Below are 17,000 nucleotides of genomic sequence, written 5' to 3' on the forward strand. Positions count from 1 at the left end.
GCGCCGGACAGATCCCGTTGTTTGAGTTGCGGATGTTCTCTACCATCATGGCGGTCGCCAATCATAATAAAAGGTAGGATACTCATACAAAGCGATGATTGAAACGAAGTGCTCACACGTACCATATCTAGTCACGAGGTTAGACTCGAGCAACCCGATCGAAGATGCAGCCCAGCACCGGTGACCATCGGATGAGCGAGTGCCACAGGTAGAACGAAGAAAACGAACGATTTCTCGTTGTACATTAATCAGCTGTCTTACTTCCTTCTTATAACCAAGAATGTAGGATGTGTCTCTTTGGTCTATTGCTTTCCTGCCCACCGTGTCCCATATGTCGTAATTGCAAAACGCCCCTCCCCCATCTATCATCATCCCCTTTTCACCATACAGGCGACCGTCGTCGGTGACATGTTTAACATGGAGATCAAGTCCTCGTGCTCGTGATCGTAGACCAGAGCGTTGCACCTGATGTTGAACTTGTTCTGCATCGAGTCGTCCACGATGATGGTCTCCTCATCCTCACCGTCTTTGCCCCTAGATCTCACCGAGATGTGCCACTCTGATGGGTCGCGGTGCCGCGGTAGTAGCTTCACCGCGTGGAAGTTTGTCTGTTGTAGTGAAGATACCTGGACAAGCACCTCGCGGTCCCAGGCTTGACTGTCTGTTACTTCACGGCCCTAGAAAGAAGTTTGTGGTGTTAAATCATGCAATGATGAGATAGAAGCGGTGAAGATGGAAAGGAGCATGAGAGCTTGAGCACAAAACGGACTCCAACTTGGAGTCAGGGGATGAGTAATGGAATATGACTACCGAGCACATGTGGTCTATAGGGGAGGAATTACATTTGATGACGTTGGTGAAGAACCGCCACAGTCTGATTTCGACCTTGAACGAGCTTCACTTTGCAGACGGCGAGTACCTCGCCCTGAAGGGTTCATCCTCCAGTCTTCTGAATGCACGACATCGACCGTCTGGAAGTAAATCTTCATCTTTACGAAGCGAGTCGGCGGACGAACGGGGATATCGCGGAGCCTTTGTGGATTATTTGCTGAAAAGGATACACACGCGCGATGTTGGATTACAACTTCATCAGGGGCTCTCTCCGGGACAGACGGCGACTTTAAGTCCCCACAACAAACTTCATCCCGCCGGAGGTGGGTAAGTCCCGTTGGGTCGACAGATCCTCGACGCTGCCCGTCTATCGGTACCGGCTTGCGGGGTCCCAAGCGGCGAGGCGTCGTTCTGCAGCCCCGGCGCGCCATCCTTTAGGTCTTACCGTCTTTAGCCAAAGGATTGCCTTTGAATGGCGGTGGACCGTGGGCCGTGTGCCGTGGGCAGAATACCCCACTTGCCTCGGTCTGAACCGCGGCAAGGAATTTTGGTACGAAACTCGGCCGTACAAGAGGACGTTGCTTGATGAACTCGTCCGTACGGGATCTCGCATTCTCGCTACGCATCGCAGACTGGGCCACCCGGATAGATAGTTAGGCCGAAGGCTCCACCGATATGTAGATCTAGAACGTCAGAACCGCGTTCTGGCGAATACGCCGTTGGAAGAACACTACGTAATGACTTACATTGAGTGAGCTGCTAGATGTGGATCGCTGACATACATTCAACTCAGACTTTGATGCGACTGTGAACACTTGCTTTTCATAATGTTGAACGTCTCTTAAGCTGTCGAAGCTGCGGAAAACATATCCCGCCGTGACCTGTCAAATGGCAAGAGACACAGCTGTAGGTATGCGTCGACACATCTTCACCCACTTGCAGCCGGTGGGGTGGTGAGACGAACATGACCAATTGGCAAACAATCGCCTCTTGCGAGGGACCTTCTCCAACTCAGGGCCTCGGTAGTGTACCGTCCAATGTTTGTATAAGTAAAGGTTGAGTGTATCCAATCGGCAATGGATTTCCAGTAATCGGTAGGTCAGATCAACATTTCGGAAACTTCAATCACGCAAACCATTCATACACCGACGCGATGTCTCAGGCCCTCCCTCTTCAGAACAAAGGCATCTTCCGCAACTTGCCAACTTTCCCATCGGATATCACAGACTTGACTGCCCTCATCACTGGCGCCAATGGCATCAGCGGATTCCACACCCTCAGGGTCCTCCTCGACGCACCGCAGCGATGGAAGAAGGTCTGGATAGTGTCGAGAAGCCCCCTCTCGGAGAAGATGATGAGCTTCTTCTCCGCCGAGCAGCAGGCACGCATCGAACACATCTCGCTCGACTTTCTGGCGGACGCGGACGTCATCGCGCGGGGTCTAAAGGAGCGTCAAGTCACGGCGGACTACGTCTTTTTCTACTCCTACCTTCAACCCACACCTGAGCCCGGCGCCGCGGCTTGGTCCAACGCCGAAGCTCTCGTCAAAGTCAATTGTATGTTTTCACACAAGCGCTTTTCCCCGCTCGAGGAGAAAAACCACTCTGGTTAACACTCTTGGCCAGCCGCCTTGCTCCAAAACTTCCTAGGCGGACTCGAAAAGTCCTCCATCCGCCCCAAACGCATCATCCTGCAGACCGGCGCCAAGAACTACGGCGGCCACATCGGCCAGGCCATCTCGCCGTTCGTGGAATCAGCGCAGCGCGTCACCAGCGAGCCAAACTTTTACTACCCGCAGGAAGACGCTCTATTTGACCACTGCGTCAGGACGGGCGCAAAATGGAACGTCTTCCGCCCCTCCTGGATCATAGGCGCCGTGGAGAACGCGCAGATGAATGCGTTTTACGGGCTCGGCGTCTACGCCGCCGTGCAGGCTCACCTCGGCAGGCCGCTCGAGTTCCCCGGCACGATGGCGGCTTGGCCCAAGGACCACGCGCACTCGCATGCGCACCTTACCGGGTACCTGTCCGAGTGGGCTGTTTTGAATGAGCATTGCGGGAATGAGGCGTTTAACTCGAGTGATCAGGGGTCGTTTAGCTATGCGTTGTTCTGGCCTGAGCTTGCGAAGTGGTTTGGAATTTCAGAGGTTGGAAGGCCTGAGTTGGATGAGTCGAAGATGCAGACGATTTCAATGCCTGGCAAGCCGCCTATCGGGTACGTGTCTCTCTGATTCGTTGTGAGGATGACGCCCTTGGCTGACTTTTTTCTGTGTCTAGTTTCGGCCCCCGTGCAAGCTTGAAGTTCTCCTGGTCCTTCGTCGCCTGGGCCAAGGAGTCCGAGAACCACGAAGCCTGGAAGGAGATTATGAAGAAGCACAACCTGCTCACTGACCCGTTCGAGGACCCCGAGGGCCAGTTCATGTTCACGGACGTCGCTGTGGTGCCAGATGCCTACGGCCGCCTTAGCCCGAATAAGGCCCGCGTGATGGGTTGGAACGGATTCCTTGACACGGCGGAGGGCATCTTTGCGACGTATCGCGAGTTTGGCAAGCTCGGTATGCTGCCGCCGATGGCTGTGGAAGAAGCTCGACCGTTGATCTAAGAGAGGGTGGGGGGAAGCTGTCGATTGTGACGCAGCTCGAGGGGTATAGTAGTGTGCGAAGCAGAAAAAAGGATGGAGTGAGTTGATGAGCACGGAAAAGTTTCAATTGGTACTATTTAGTGTGGGAATGGTATTCATGAATGCTTGCTTTTTATTAACTTCGCGATGGGGAAACGGTCACAGAATGTTGAATCTGATAACACACCCCCAACGGTCTTCGAACATATTGGAGAAATCTCAACTAAGTTTGATTAAACATGGTTATTTTCTATTAAACTCAATTATGTTATGAATGTGACCGGAGGGGCAATGAGAGATAATACAGGCCATGACAGAATGCAACCTAGGGCCTGCAAGACATGAACCCATGTCTAGACAGGGTTGGTTGGGACGGCGCCCGCGAGAACTTGCAGATTGAAGAGAACTCCGAAAGAGATGGAAGCAACTCCTGTGGAGCTCGCCGGCGTCGAAGGGGTGTCAGATGAAGTAGGGGATGGAGTGATGGACGGAGTGGTGGACGGAGTGGTAGACGGACCAGGGAAAGCTAGACCGATGGACGGATCGTAGACTCCCTTTGTATCGGAAGTTAACGTAGGCGAGACGACAACAGAAGAGGATGACGACGACGGAGTGAGAGTGGTGAGAGAGCTGGTCAAAGAGCTGGAAGTTGAAATCAGGACGGCTGAGGAGTTGCTTGGTAAGATAGAAGCCGAGATTGTGGGCACACTGATCGAGGAGAGAGAGAGCAAGGAGGCACTGCTGCTGCTGCTGATGCCGCCGAGAGTGCTGCTGATGCTGAGAAGGCTCGTGGCCAGGCTACTCAGAGATGTGCTGCTCGAAGATGAAGTTGCCAAGCTGCTAGTCAAAGAACTTCCCAAAAAGCTAGCCGAAGAAGTTCCAGAGCTGACCGTTGAAGAGCTTTCTAGACTGCCGGTAGACGAGCTAGTGCTACTAGCAGATGCCGTGCTGCTGGTGTCTGCGGTAGACGAGCTGGAGCTGGATATGGTGGGCGTAGCGACGGTGCTTCCACTAGAGTTTGAATTGCTTGAACTTGAGGAAGTAAGACTGTCTGTGCTAGATGAAGCCGTGTCAGTGCTATAGGATGAAGAACTTGTTGTTGTCGGTGCGTCCGTAGAAGAAGACGAGGTAGAAGAGGACGTTGTTAGGATTAAGGTAGTAGAAGAATCAGTCGAAGTAGAAGAGTCGGTAGAAGTGGGGGAGGTAGAAGAGGGCGACGTAAGAGTAGGCATGGTTAAGGATGATGAAGAAGACGAAGTTGAAGTGTGACCCGAATGCTCGGTATCACACAGCAAGACAGAACCGTTGAGTAATGTATGTCGAGGTACAAGCATAGCTACTTTCAACGGGCCGTTTTCAAAACCAGTAGAAAGAAGTGGAGTGATGATTTCTCAAGCTTTTGATCAATTGCGGCTCATTTGAAAAGATCGGGACACTTAGAATTATCGGATGAGATGATGGAGATCAACTTTAGCAATGGAGGGAGCCGTCACGTTTGAGGATCTGTGAGAGTTCTACGGGCCGGGGCGATATGTGGTTTTGTCCCTCTTCGGCCCGGTGATTACATGAAATACAGACACAGGCTTCGGTATCAGAAGCGTTTCCTCTAATGAAATCATTTTGTTGCATTCCTCGGCTGATGAGTGGCGAGACAGCCGTCGGGAAGCCGACGTTTGGTTTTACGTGCCAGCGAAGCCCTAGGCCAATGGTCAACGTCATGATACAGAATACTAACGCGCACCAGAGAGATCCAGCTATGAATCTTCAAAGTTGCTGAGGGATAGGTCTATAAAGAAGAATGCCCGCTTGCTAGATACCTACTTAAGCTTAAAGGATCAAGGCCCATTCCGAGTACGAGTCTCAAAACCCGACATAAACCAAAGTGGATGTAGCAAATACAGGCAGCAAAACGAGAACTGACCGCCGCAAACGAATAGCCATATTGAAACGGCACAAAAACAATGAAGCTTTCGTTCGGACTAGCATTCCAATCCTAGCCTTCTTTCATCCCGCGGGGCCGGATCAAGGGGGCCGGAGGCGAACGGTCGAGGGACCCGCTTTTCCCGGTGTGAGGGGCGGAGGCGGCATTTCCCCGACCGGTGACTGGTCCGGGGAGCACTGCGAACTGAACTCGTAACGAGTGAGTAGGAAAATGTCGCCTTGAATCTAGGGCTAGAACAAAGCCTTACATTCGAATGCTTTAACTCATGATTTTTTTGGTTCTCATGGCCTCGTAATCAAGTCGCGCCACGGACTTCAACTCAGAAATTTCGTCTGCAGAGTGATTATTCAGCGATGAGCCGATTTCTAAGGTCGAGCTTGAGCGAAAAGGAGACTGCTTGAAATTATCCACCGAAACTACCCACTTCACTGTTATCCGGTGTTCCACGGATTACAAGGGGCAAATGTGACGTTTCTGCGTCTCAAGTGAGAGGAAGTACTACTTAATGATCTGAGATGAACCGTCCAAGTTGTCTCGAGTTTCGTAAAATAACCACAATATTCTACATTATCAGTCTATAATTCGTGTAACAAAAATGAGTTCATCGACGCAACACAAAGTTGGAATTTTCCCCGCCTCTGGGGGTATTGGCGGAGGCACTGCAAAGCACATTCTCCAGCGCCTTTCTCCATCGAACCTGATCCTCATCGCTAGAAACCCCAACAACCTTTCGCATGCACGAGAGCTGGGAGCAGACGTTCGACAAGCTGATTACGATGACGACGAATCGATTCGGAACAGTTTTCGCGGAATCGAGACCTTGTTTTTGATCTCGTATGCATCAGTTGAGGTTGAACACAGGTTTGAGGTAGGGCTTTACTATCTGAATGACTTTAACATGTATGAGAGCTAAGAAGATCACGCAAAGCGGCACAAGTTTGCCATCGACACTGCCATTGCAAGTGGTGTGAAGCACATCTTTTATGGGTCGTTGGGCTTTGCTGGATCTGCAAAGAACCAGGAGTCAGTAGCTCACGTTATGAAGGCACACCTCATTACTGAGGGATACCTTCGAGCATGCCGTAAAGAGCATCCCGGATTCGACTTCACGATCGTCCGCGAGGGGCTCTACACTGAGTCTTACCCACTCTATACCTCGTTCTTTGACCCTGCTCGACCTGTCAATGAGATCAAGATTCCTCATGACGGCGCCGGCCCCGGTATCGCATGGGTCAAGAGAGAAGAGCTGGGGGAAGCAACAGCTGAGCTCATATCTCGCTACGTCACAGACCCTGACGGTTTCCCCTACCGCCAACAGACGATTCTCTTTTCGGGAACAAAGACATTGACCCTGTCGGAAACAGTCAGCATCCTCAGCGAGATCGCAAAGGTTCCAGTCCAAATCAAGCAGGTTTCGGATGATGAGTTCGCCTCCCAGGCTCAGGTAATTCCTAACTTTACCTACCGTGGAGTTGACTACTCGAAGCCGTGGGCTTCGGCCTTTGAGGCGTTTCGTAGGGGTGAGGCGGCTGCTGCGTCACCGTTGCTGAGTGAGCTTTTGGGAAGAGAGCCGGAGGGTTTCAAAACCACCGTGATGAACTCTCTCAAAGCCTAGATGAGGAGTTGAGTAGCCTAACAAACAAGCTGGTTTCTTTCGTATGAATTCATGCGCCTGGTCACATCATCGTTATTTTAGTCAAGGTGAAGGTTGAGGGTGATTAGCGATCGAATTCGCGCTTAGAGATGAAGCAACCTATAGCTCAATTGTGATGCTACTACACTTTCCTAGCGTATGACGCATCAAAGAGATTGCAACGACTATCGATCACATTTGAATCTGTCATAGATACTCCGTCCCCGACAACACCACCCAAGTTTCCCAGGTCCATCGCCCCAGGCTTGCCAGAAAATTGCGTCCACGCAGGCACTCCAGGTCCATTGGCGGGGTTCTTGGCAAAGTTGGCCCATGCCGTCTGCATGAACTTGCTCAAGGCAAGAGCTTGGTCAGGTGTTGCCGGCGGCGGCGGGAGATTGCCAAAGACGAAGCTGATCTCAGAGCCGTGTACCGGGCGAGACAAGATACCTCCGGGTGTTGGCGGGAACGAGGTGGAGTTGAAGAGATATCTCCAAGTTGGCACCCCGGCTTGGGCCGAAAGACGAGCTTCATGCGCAATGCTGCAGCTCCAATCCAAGTCCGTAGCGAATTGTGTAATTGCATCCTTTGGAGTTGAGAAAGGCATCCCGGCTCCGACTGGATATCCGGCAGTCACAGCTTTTTGCAACGCATCGTCGCCAGGAAATGTTGCTGCGACAAAGGCATCCAAAGCGGTCGGTGGCTGACCCATCGTGAAGATTTCGGCTTCTCTGAGGTTCGTTCCTATCATCATAGGTATCTTGGAAACCTTGCCGGAAGCCCGTGTAGCATCAGGTGAGGTCGGTACGTTTGCATCTCCGTCGGCTACAGGTGGGAAGTTGAAAGGACCTTTAGAGAGTACGGACACAAGGGCGTCGACCGGAGCGGCTCTAACGCAATCAAGCGGCTTCTGGCTGCCGCAATTGAGCGAAGCTGCAAGAGTTTGAAATGGGGTCGTCATGTTTGGTCTGCCCAAGAGGCCGGTCATGAGTCCGACGATATCTCCGCCTGCTTGGGGTCCAGTTACGAGATATGCGGTTCCAGACTCGGTGATCACCGCACGGAACGGGGGCTGGGCACCGCTTGTGAGTAGTAAGAGGTCGACTGATGAGCCACCAGCTGACTCTCCGAATAAAGTCACCTTATTTGGGTCACCACCGAAGGCTTTGATGTTACGCTGAACCCATTGAAGCGCTAGTTTCTGGTCCATAAGACCGACGTTGCGCATTTGCTGAGGTATGCCCTCGACATCGCCTGGGAATCCGAAGACTGCAGTCAAAATAATCAGCAACGCCCACCTCCAAAGGCATAAGGGTGCTCTCTCTCATCAACAATGGTTACTCACCACTCGTCCGGTAGTTTGGCGTCACGACGATCACGTCTTGATTCTGTGCAAAGCTCGAGCCATCGAACATCGGTGTGTTGGCAGAACCAAATTGAAAGCCCCCGCCATAGTACCATACCATGACAGTTCTTCCTTAGGCGGGTGAAGGAGAAGAAGGTGCGTAGACATTGACGAACAAGCAGTCTTCGCTTTCAGGACCGGACGGCATCATGGCAGCAATCGCAGCTTTTGAAAGTCAATGCCATGATCAACCGGAGTAAAGCCCCAGACGAGCTCCGATGTGTGTTAGGGGACGTTCACTCACCAGGTATAGCCTGAATACAGGATGGAGCGAAGGCTGTCGCGTTGATTACGTCGTTATGAGGCGCCATCGAAGCAGGCACCGGTGGTGCAAAGCGTTGTGGTGGTGCCGCATACCGAATGCCCAAGAATTTGTTGACGCCATTCGCTGTTAAACCAGAGTATGGTCCATCGTCCAGCTTGACTTGTACTGGTTGTTGCGCAATCACAAGTGTAAGTAAAGTAAGCAAAGTAATGCCGATAGTCGTCGATCGAGGAGACCAGCCCCTTCGTGAGAACTCCATGGTTGGCTTATTAGTACGTTACACGGCTGGAATTACGAGATCAAAAGAGAATTTATCGTTGTCAATGTTCGTTTCAATATCGCAGTCTATCGAAATTTCACGAGATCTGGGCTTAGTTCCTTTATGTCTTCGACTCTCAACAGGGTTTAACTTGGTTTTCTCGGGTTTTCCGTAGCCTTTCCATGTTCCAACTATGTACTATACGCGACTTGGCACTATCGTAAAGTAGTAGATCATTTTCCATGAGACCCAGGCGTTTGGAGAGAAAATAAACTCGGTGGAGAAGCCGCAAGGAAGACCCGAAAGCTTGGATTCGGCCCATTACTTAATTGGAGAGAATGGACGGACGAAACCTCAAGTGGCACAATGAGCGGGTGCACCGGTGGGATAAACAAACTTGTTGATATTCACAGGAAGTCTATTCGTCGCGTCCACCCCGCACGTGTCGTTTCACACCTTTGCCAGGTGGACGGCCGTCAAAATGGGCAATGGCGAACGACAGCTATAATGCGTTGTGCTACATTACACTAGCAATGCCCAGAGGCTGAAATGATGGCTAAACGGAAGACCCGGCTCTTACAAGACTCATGGTAAGCATTGGGTAATGAAACATATTCAGCCGCAAGAAACGAGGAATGATTTTGAGGAGTGGAAACGGGAAGGAGAGCTCCGAGAGCCCCATGGGTAAACCGAGGTGTTTGCGTCTATCGAATGAATGGGGACTTCCCTCGCGCAAACATCACATGCGGGTGTGACTAGATTTCGGGATTGTGTGAATAGTCTTGATTTCACAGAGAGAAGCTCCATCAGTTTGTCATTCCTCTCTATTTCGCTTGTCCGGCGCCCAGAACACCACTTACTGTCGCACGAACCGGCGCCGAAACAGTCCCACTTGTATTGCCGGACGCGGCTTTGGCCGGCCCGCTTTATCGGCCAGCCGACCGCGGGCTTGTCTAAGGGCTATGCGCTTGTCCTCAGGTGCTATGAGTGATGAAGCAGCTGGTGCAATGAGAACCAAATTCTTGCACAATGTCATAGCCCTCCATAATGCGTACTAATAATGGACCATCTTTGAATCGAGTGCACGGAGCGGGTGATATTGGCGCTCGTAGACAGCATGGTACTACCTTGTCGCATTTCACTTTGCTCATTATCGGGGCATTCATGAGTTCTCAGCAGTACTAGCTTAAGATGGGGATTGATTGGATGAGACTACCCGCTGTTCCCATCGTAGTCTGTGAAGAGATGAATCTGGCAAATTAAGAGCATTGCGCGACTTTGCTTTCTCCTCGCGAAGAGGAACACGGACGAAGACGTTGCACATCAAGGCTTATTGCCGTTCTTTCACGTTGGTGTCGGAATAAGGGGTGTAAGCTGACCACATTATCTCCGAGTGGATTGCCCTACGCCAAGGCCGCCAACCAAAGCTCATCGGTTCTTTTAAACTTCACCAGTCCGCCAAGGACCGACTATAACTCCGCCAAGTAACGCTCAGTAGAAAATTGCAGGCTGTGCTGGTGAGCAGCGAGTCGACAATGGGTTTAGCCTCACATGACCGGAACCCTGCTAACTCATCGCAGATGGAAAACTCACCATAGTTCCGGTATTTGTTCTACAAGACAGACTGCTACAATGAAGGATTCATGATCTGGCCTCCTCAGCCACCAATTTTCGCGTTTGTCACAGCATGCGCAATGAGGATCTGGACGGTGATGATCAAAACTTGGCAGACACTATGACGACGCTTTCAAGTTGTGCGTCCAATGCTGGATACATGCTTCTCGCGGTGATGCTTTGCACACTTCAAAAAACCACTGTTGCAAAGGTCTTGGCATCATGATATATAAAAGAACACTGTCTAGCCGGTGTAATTAATTGCTTCAATACAGCAGATACAAACACGGCAGTCAAACGTTCTTCAGACACGATGATGAAGCTTCTTTCTTTCGCCTTCTTTCTACCCCTCAGTGGCAGCGCGGCTGGAAGTCCTCTCAACGATACAGCATATGACTATGTTGTAGTTGGCTCAGGACCTGGAGGTGGCACTCTGGCGTAAGGATATCGCCTCCGACTATGCTCTTAATGCTAACATTTCTCAGCGCAAGCCTTGCACGCGAGGGTCATTCTGTCTTTCTCATTGAAGCTGGAGGCAATATGGGTGATGATCCTCTTCAACAAATTCCCGGCTTGTGAGTTTCCAGACCGCTCGATATACAAAGCCATGTGCTTATACTTCACAGAGCGGATGTCAACTCGGAGGACCCCGCCATGTCTTGGCAGTTTTTTGTGTCTCACTACCAGAATGAGACTCAAGCCCGTCGCGATCGTTACTTCACCTACCGTCTTTCAAATGGCACACTCTGGTACGGCATTGATGCCCCCGAGGATGCAACTCCGTAAGTCATGCACCAGACCGTTGCTTGGTAAGTCATTAACCACCGGTTCAGACTTGGCATATACTATCCCAGAGGAGCTACGGTTGGTGGTTCTGCTATAGCGAATGCTATGAATGTGGTTCTTCCACCCGACAGTGACTGGAACCACTTCGCCGAGGTTACAGGAGATGAGTCCTGGGGCCCTGAAAACATGAGATCAATGTTTATCGAGCTTGAGAGAAATACCTATACGCCTGAAGGGACGCCAGGGCATGGTTTTGATGGGTATATTTCGGTACGAGGAGCTCATCAACCGCAATGACTATATGACTGACAGGAGATAGACGAATAGAAACAACATTTCTTATGTTGTCGATCGTCCGGGCGTACTTCGTGTGGTCCAGAATGCCATCTCCCAGACCGAGGGCATTGAAGCACCCGACCCCGAACAAGTCATCGAGCTAATGGAGAGAGACCTGAACCGCCCTGATAGCAATCGCTACGAAGTCCCGGGCTTGTACCAAATACCACTACACGTTGACGAGAACCGCCGCAGAAGCAGCCCCTGGAATTACATCACGGATACTCTCGCTTCCAAACATGAAGATGGAACGCAGCGATACCCGTTGACCTTGAGCACTCACAGCCTCGCGACTCGCATTCTGATGAAGAATGCTGAGGCCGGCTTGAGAGCCTACGGGGTAGAGTTCATGGTTGGAGAAGGACTTTATGAGGCCGATCGGCGATACGACCCCTCGGTCGAGCCCCAAGTGCGCACTGTCAGGGCTAAGAAGGAAGTCATCATCTCAGGCGGTGCATTCAACACCCCTCAGCTTCTCAAGTTGAGTGGAATCGGACCTCGAGAAGAGTTGGAGAGATTCGGCATCCCAGTTGTCGTTGATCTGCCTGCCGTGGTAAGTATCGGCCTCCTCATAGGACTTCTCTTCATGCTAATGAACCTCTTAGGGTGAGTTCCTGCAGGACAACTACGAGGCGGGCATCAACGTTCGGTCAAACATCGTATGGGAGAATAGCCCCTTCGCACAATGCACACCTGGTAGCCCCGAGACAGATCCCTGCCTTGCACAATGGGAAGCCGGCTATGGTGCATATGGCGAGGCCGCCGCCCCAATTTTCATGCTGCATCGTAGCAACCAATCCAGAAACGCAGACTGCGACCTCATCATCTTTGGTGCGGCCGGTGGTGTGTTTGATGGTCACTATCCCGGGTTCAGCGAAGTTGCGTGGCCGCCAACATCCTTCTTCTGGGCCGTCGTGAAGATGCAAAACGGCAATCCGACAGGCACCGTGAGACTTCGATCGTCCAACCCCCGAGAGACCCCGGAGATCAACCTGAACTTCTATCAAGAAGACGCCGATGTCGACATTGCTGCTCTTTCCGAGGGCATTGAACATCTCATGTCCATCATGAACGTCACTGGAGAGCCGTACCAGCCCTTCCAGGTCATTGATCCCCCGGCAGACCGTTCACTTGAGCAACATATCCGGGAAAACACTTGGAGCCACCACGCAGCCGGCAGCTGTAGGATGGGCAAGACAAATCTGGACAGTTGTGTTGACTCAAAGTTCCGAGTTCATGGTGTTCAGGGACTCAGAGTTGTTGATGGCTCAGTCTTCCCGAGAGTGCCCGGCGGGTTTCCTGTTGGTGCGACATATGCTGCCAGTCGTAAGGCATTTCATGATATAGTCAGCAACGAAGGAAAGTGACAGTGTTCCCTGTCTTGTCTGTTGTAATCTGATTCGGACTGAGCTTTCACAACGATATGGCTATGGGTGCTTTTTTTGTTCTTTATCGCCGGAAAGTCAATACAGGATTGTCATAAGTAGCCGCACACACACACATTCATGACTTAGTATGCAGTGTCTGTCTCATTTGAAAAGTTCACCATTGGCTTTTTAATTGCTTTGGAGCCCACAGGTGATGTTTGAGAAGACTCTAGCTTAGTGACAATGCAGTCATCTCGCTCCTAAGGATGGTGTTCAAGCAACCACTCTGAATAAAAAAGCATGCTTCATTAAACAAGAAGATAATAATAGAGAAAGATAAGACTGTCGTAGCGTTGAACGCAAGCTCCCGTGGTTGAGTCCAACCTAGAAGCTCCGTTCCATTGTGTCAGCACCAAGAAGTGAAATGGACCTGCCCCCTGGTCCAAAATAAGCCCATCCTTACTCGTTCAAAGACAAATCGACAGATCATTTAGTTGAGTTTGAGGCCCTCGTAGCGGTCGATGGTGGTGGTGATAGTTCCGGTGAGCATGCCGGCCTGTACTTGGAGGTCGGTGGCTCTGCTCTGCACGGCGCTGATGAGGGCAAAGGCGACAGACTTGGGGAGTACGAGGGTCAGCCACCACTTTTCTAATCTTTGAAACTATGAAGAATCCTTGAGAGGGCGGGCAGGCGGGAGGGGGAGGCTCACATCGACAACACTCTCGACCTGTCTGAGGACGGCAGCAATAGGTGCACCGATTAGGGGTACAGTCGAAAAGAGACCGGCCTTGCCGATAAGCACGTTGAGAAGCATCTGATGGATGCGCACGAACTCGCGGAACGCCTCAAAGATGGCGTCGGACTGGGGGCCGGCCGGAACGGGAGGCATGCCCTGCATTTGGGCGAGGGCCGTGGTGACGGTGCTAACAATGTCTACGAAGCCAGTGATGATTTTCTGCGGATAAGAAAGATAACGTTAGCTTCTGGAATTTTGACGAAGTTCCTATGCGGCAACAGACGGGGCCCGACTTACCGGGAAAGGACCCAGGCCGATGATGAGCAACGGCCCGCTGACGAGGTCAATCTTTTGCGCGGGGGCAATGAGGTCGTTGGACTTTTTGGTGACCATGTCGATGTTCTGGACGACTTGGGCTGGGGTCGTTTGGCCGAGGACGGAGTCGCTGCAAATTGCCAGGGCGGCGACGGCAAGCTTGAGGATGGAGAACTGCATGTTTTCTGATTTGAACCGAAGGGAGAAAGGGCTGCAAATATGGATGTTCAGCTTGGAAAAGATGGGCTGGGCTATGTCGAGAAGATGAGTATGTGATGAGAGCTGTGATGAGAATGGCGATAATGCCGGGAGATGAGTAGCTTCTTATATTTGGTTCTGCGTAATAACTCGATGCTTTGGATACATCTTCAACTTGAGCTTCAATTAACTTCAGACTTTGCGTGCCTCTCCTGCCGACTGAGATCTTGATGCGCTCATGGCTTACACTGCCGTTTTCATGCCAGCAAACTTGGGCACGAGGTATGCCAGGCTCCTCCATTAGGAACGATCAGCAACTTCACGGATCTCTTCATCTTGCTGAAAACTTTTGATTCCAGGCTAATTCGGAGCAATTCTGGCAGAAAAAAGTCAAGAATCACGGGCTTGAGCGAAAGAGCTTCAATGATGAGCCATCATCAATTTGTTGCCAAGACACCTAGTATGTGTGTAATCAGAGACATTTAAGATCCGAGACAGCAACGGATCCAACTTCTTTAGCCCGAGAAACTTGTCTCCTAAACAGGCAACATCTCAAAGTTCTCCCTTCCGGATTCTTCAAAGTGGATATCTTACAGCAACCCAAATCAAAGGCCGGTACCGCGGCGGAGCGAGCATCTCGGGTATTCAATCTCCTGGTCCCAAGATCTGCAACGGTTTCACTCAAAGATTCCGACTGGCCTTCCTCCCAGTCCCGCAGAAGACCACAGAGATACCCGCTTCAGGGAACGTCTCGTAGGATGAACCCAATTGTGATCTAGGTTAGCGTTTAGGCAGCGCGGCTAAGGCTTGCGAGAGGGACAACGCGACGACGTAGGTGGCATCTTGGCAGTAGAAGCTCAACCTCTAAGAGCCGGAGCCAGCCCACTTTCGGCGACTGTAAAAACTGTGCTTGATGTAAGCATAAGCATTCCCGAACGGTTGTCGTACTTTGAGGTTTGGCATTCGACACTGGCGTGGGCTAGGGCGGAAGCTTGACTAGATCCCGAGATAAAGGTTGATTAGAATGCGGGACTGGCCGCCGTCAGTCAAGTCCCTCCCACTTCGGCCTCTTTCGTCTACTGTGTCGCCAGCGCGCATGCTCAAGCATTCGAAAGACGGCAGACGGAGATGCGAGACATAGACGAAGCCTGTTACGACTCTGTTAAGAGATGTATTCATTCGATGCTACACCGGGCCGTCGAATTAGTATCAGCCTACTTCATCTCTCCCCTTGACCCGTTCCTGAAATGGTCCGCCATAGGTCTCAGAGTCTTCAACACCGACCAGAACGGACGTATACTAGCTTAAACCCGATTTACCGCTTCAGGCTTAACGGTGTTTCTCCGCATGAGATGTTAGATCTCGGGCTGGAGACGTGCCGGGCAGTTAGGGGCATTCCAAGAGGCCGCTTGGCTGAGTCCCTCCGAGTCCAGGGCAGTGGGGAGGGAGACACTCTGTGGAGCCCGCGGGCGCTGATCTTCCCGATGATTTGCACATCTCGACAACGGCGTGTTGCTACAGTCGGAAGTCGAGGTAGGGAAATATCAACGTTTGAGAGTTTTTATTGCGCGATTTGATTTTACGGTGTTTTTTTTTTGTCCCGAGATGAACGATGTCTAGTGTTGGCTTGCATGCGGTCACCGTGCGAAGTAGAAGGGTGAAACGGATCCTGACCGTGGGCGAATTAACCTCCTCTGAGAAACGGTGTCCCTTTCGAGTCTCTGGCGGCTAGTGGCCAAGAGAAAAGGGAAAAAGGAGTGAAATTGTGGCTTGTTAACGCCGAATCCCAAAGCTGCTAGATACCTGTCCAGGTACTCTCCCGTGGTGACGGCGTTACCGGAGTCGGACCCATACATCCGGGTTATCCCGCTACCGAACTCCCGAGGAACCCATTTCCCCAGACTTTCACACTCCCCTGCCACCATTTCCAACTCAAAAAATGACGTCCAATCCTACTACACACCACCACACCACCAGCCCCTCCCGCAATTGACAACCACACTACGACCACCGCACCACACCGCTCGCGCGGGCCAAGAGCTAAAGGTCACATTGGGCATCCCCGACACGAGGTGACATCGCTCCGATCGACGGCCAGCACATAAACAATGCGAGCAACGCAACGATGTCCGGGGGTTGGGTGGGAAGCCAGCAGTCGTCACCATCCAGTCATTCGCATCAGCGGAATACCATGTTTTCTTGCTTACGCAGGTATTCATTAGGTAGTATGAAAATGCAATGTGCTACATTATATTGATAAGGCTCATATAGCCACCTTTGAATCCTAAGTCCTCTGTAAGTCAAAAGTGTCTATGTACATGAAGTGAACCCGAGGTCTGCTGCAACTGGAGTTGCCTTGAACACCCCTTTTCTGAGAGAGTTTTGCACGACCTTTCTGCTGTCAAATAGAATTACCCTCCATAACCATTCTCCTGGGATATCATTACTCCAGTCATCTGGATGCCATGTGCTTCTTCCCATCATTCCAGTCCTTCCTTTTACCGGTTGATCATCAGTGAGTGTAAGGGGTATATCTGTATATCCGTGCCGTCGTAGCATTGAGCTTGTCGTCAAAGTCGTATGGATGTGATCCATTATTAAAGGCCCGACCGTCCCGGAAGAGACGGGCATCAGTGTAGAAATGAGGTTATTAGTGCCCTCAGAGAAGTAAAATGAGAGAAAGAAAAGTTCGGA

At 51.3% G+C, this 17,000-nt stretch overlaps 9 protein-coding genes across 9 annotated transcripts; 4 read left to right on the forward strand and 5 right to left on the reverse strand.

The window, feature by feature from the left end:
- Window positions 1-368: 368 nt before the first annotated feature.
- On the reverse strand, window positions 369-989 carry CTAM01_06044 (uncharacterized protein; the record flags this gene model as incomplete). Its single annotated transcript, XM_060522074.1, has 2 exons — window positions 369-677; window positions 843-989. 2 exons carry the CDS (start codon window positions 987-989, stop codon window positions 369-371), a joined length of 456 nt encoding a protein of 151 aa, XP_060383264.1.
- A 995-nt stretch (window positions 990-1,984) lies between these two features.
- On the forward strand, window positions 1,985-3,432 carry CTAM01_06045 (NAD dependent epimerase/dehydratase; the record flags this gene model as incomplete). Its single annotated transcript, XM_060522075.1, has 3 exons — window positions 1,985-2,387; window positions 2,457-3,045; window positions 3,108-3,432. The coding sequence occupies 3 exons, from the start codon at window positions 1,985-1,987 to the stop codon at window positions 3,430-3,432; spliced, it is 1,317 nt and encodes a 438-aa protein (XP_060383265.1).
- Window positions 3,433-3,803: 371 nt separating this feature from the next.
- Window positions 3,804-4,682, reverse strand: CTAM01_06046 (uncharacterized protein; the record flags this gene model as incomplete). Its single annotated transcript, XM_060522076.1, has 1 exon — window positions 3,804-4,682. One exon carries the CDS (start codon window positions 4,680-4,682, stop codon window positions 3,804-3,806), a length of 879 nt encoding a protein of 292 aa, XP_060383266.1.
- CTAM01_06047 (uncharacterized protein) lies at window positions 3,868-4,533 on the forward strand (the record flags this gene model as incomplete). The annotated part of the gene is made up of 3 exons (XM_060522077.1): window positions 3,868-3,918; window positions 4,000-4,129; window positions 4,295-4,533. The coding sequence occupies 3 exons, from the start codon at window positions 3,868-3,870 to the stop codon at window positions 4,531-4,533; spliced, it is 420 nt and encodes a 139-aa protein (XP_060383267.1).
- A 1,305-nt stretch (window positions 4,683-5,987) lies between the features above and the next one.
- CTAM01_06048 (NmrA family protein) lies at window positions 5,988-7,007 on the forward strand (the record flags this gene model as incomplete). Its single annotated transcript, XM_060522078.1, has 2 exons — window positions 5,988-6,260; window positions 6,321-7,007. 2 exons carry the CDS (start codon window positions 5,988-5,990, stop codon window positions 7,005-7,007), a joined length of 960 nt encoding a protein of 319 aa, XP_060383268.1.
- A 160-nt stretch (window positions 7,008-7,167) lies between these two features.
- On the reverse strand, window positions 7,168-8,440 carry CTAM01_06049 (uncharacterized protein; the record flags this gene model as incomplete). The annotated part of the gene is made up of 2 exons (XM_060522079.1): window positions 7,168-8,294; window positions 8,371-8,440. 2 exons carry the CDS (start codon window positions 8,438-8,440, stop codon window positions 7,168-7,170), a joined length of 1,197 nt encoding a protein of 398 aa, XP_060383269.1.
- A 63-nt stretch (window positions 8,441-8,503) lies between these two features.
- Window positions 8,504-8,954, reverse strand: CTAM01_06050 (para-nitrobenzyl esterase; the record flags this gene model as incomplete). The annotated part of the gene is made up of 2 exons (XM_060522080.1): window positions 8,504-8,595; window positions 8,675-8,954. 2 exons carry the CDS (start codon window positions 8,952-8,954, stop codon window positions 8,504-8,506), a joined length of 372 nt encoding a protein of 123 aa, XP_060383270.1.
- Window positions 8,955-10,641: 1,687 nt separating this feature from the next.
- Window positions 10,642-13,057, forward strand: CTAM01_06051 (uncharacterized protein; the record flags this gene model as incomplete). The annotated part of the gene is made up of 7 exons (XM_060522081.1): window positions 10,642-10,708; window positions 10,877-11,006; window positions 11,054-11,143; window positions 11,195-11,350; window positions 11,402-11,624; window positions 11,674-12,243; window positions 12,296-13,057. The coding sequence occupies 7 exons, from the start codon at window positions 10,642-10,644 to the stop codon at window positions 13,055-13,057; spliced, it is 1,998 nt and encodes a 665-aa protein (XP_060383271.1).
- A 490-nt stretch (window positions 13,058-13,547) lies between these two features.
- CTAM01_06052 (UVI-1) lies at window positions 13,548-14,288 on the reverse strand (the record flags this gene model as incomplete). Its single annotated transcript, XM_060522082.1, has 3 exons — window positions 13,548-13,673; window positions 13,767-14,012; window positions 14,091-14,288. The coding sequence occupies 3 exons, from the start codon at window positions 14,286-14,288 to the stop codon at window positions 13,548-13,550; spliced, it is 570 nt and encodes a 189-aa protein (XP_060383272.1).
- Between the last annotated feature and the right edge of the window lie 2,712 nt (window positions 14,289-17,000).

This window comes from Colletotrichum tamarilloi (genome assembly GCF_030869305.1).
Source record: "Colletotrichum tamarilloi strain Tom-12 chromosome Unknown Scaffold_16.1, whole genome shotgun sequence".
NCBI classification, from domain to species: domain Eukaryota; kingdom Fungi; phylum Ascomycota; class Sordariomycetes; order Glomerellales; family Glomerellaceae; genus Colletotrichum; species Colletotrichum tamarilloi.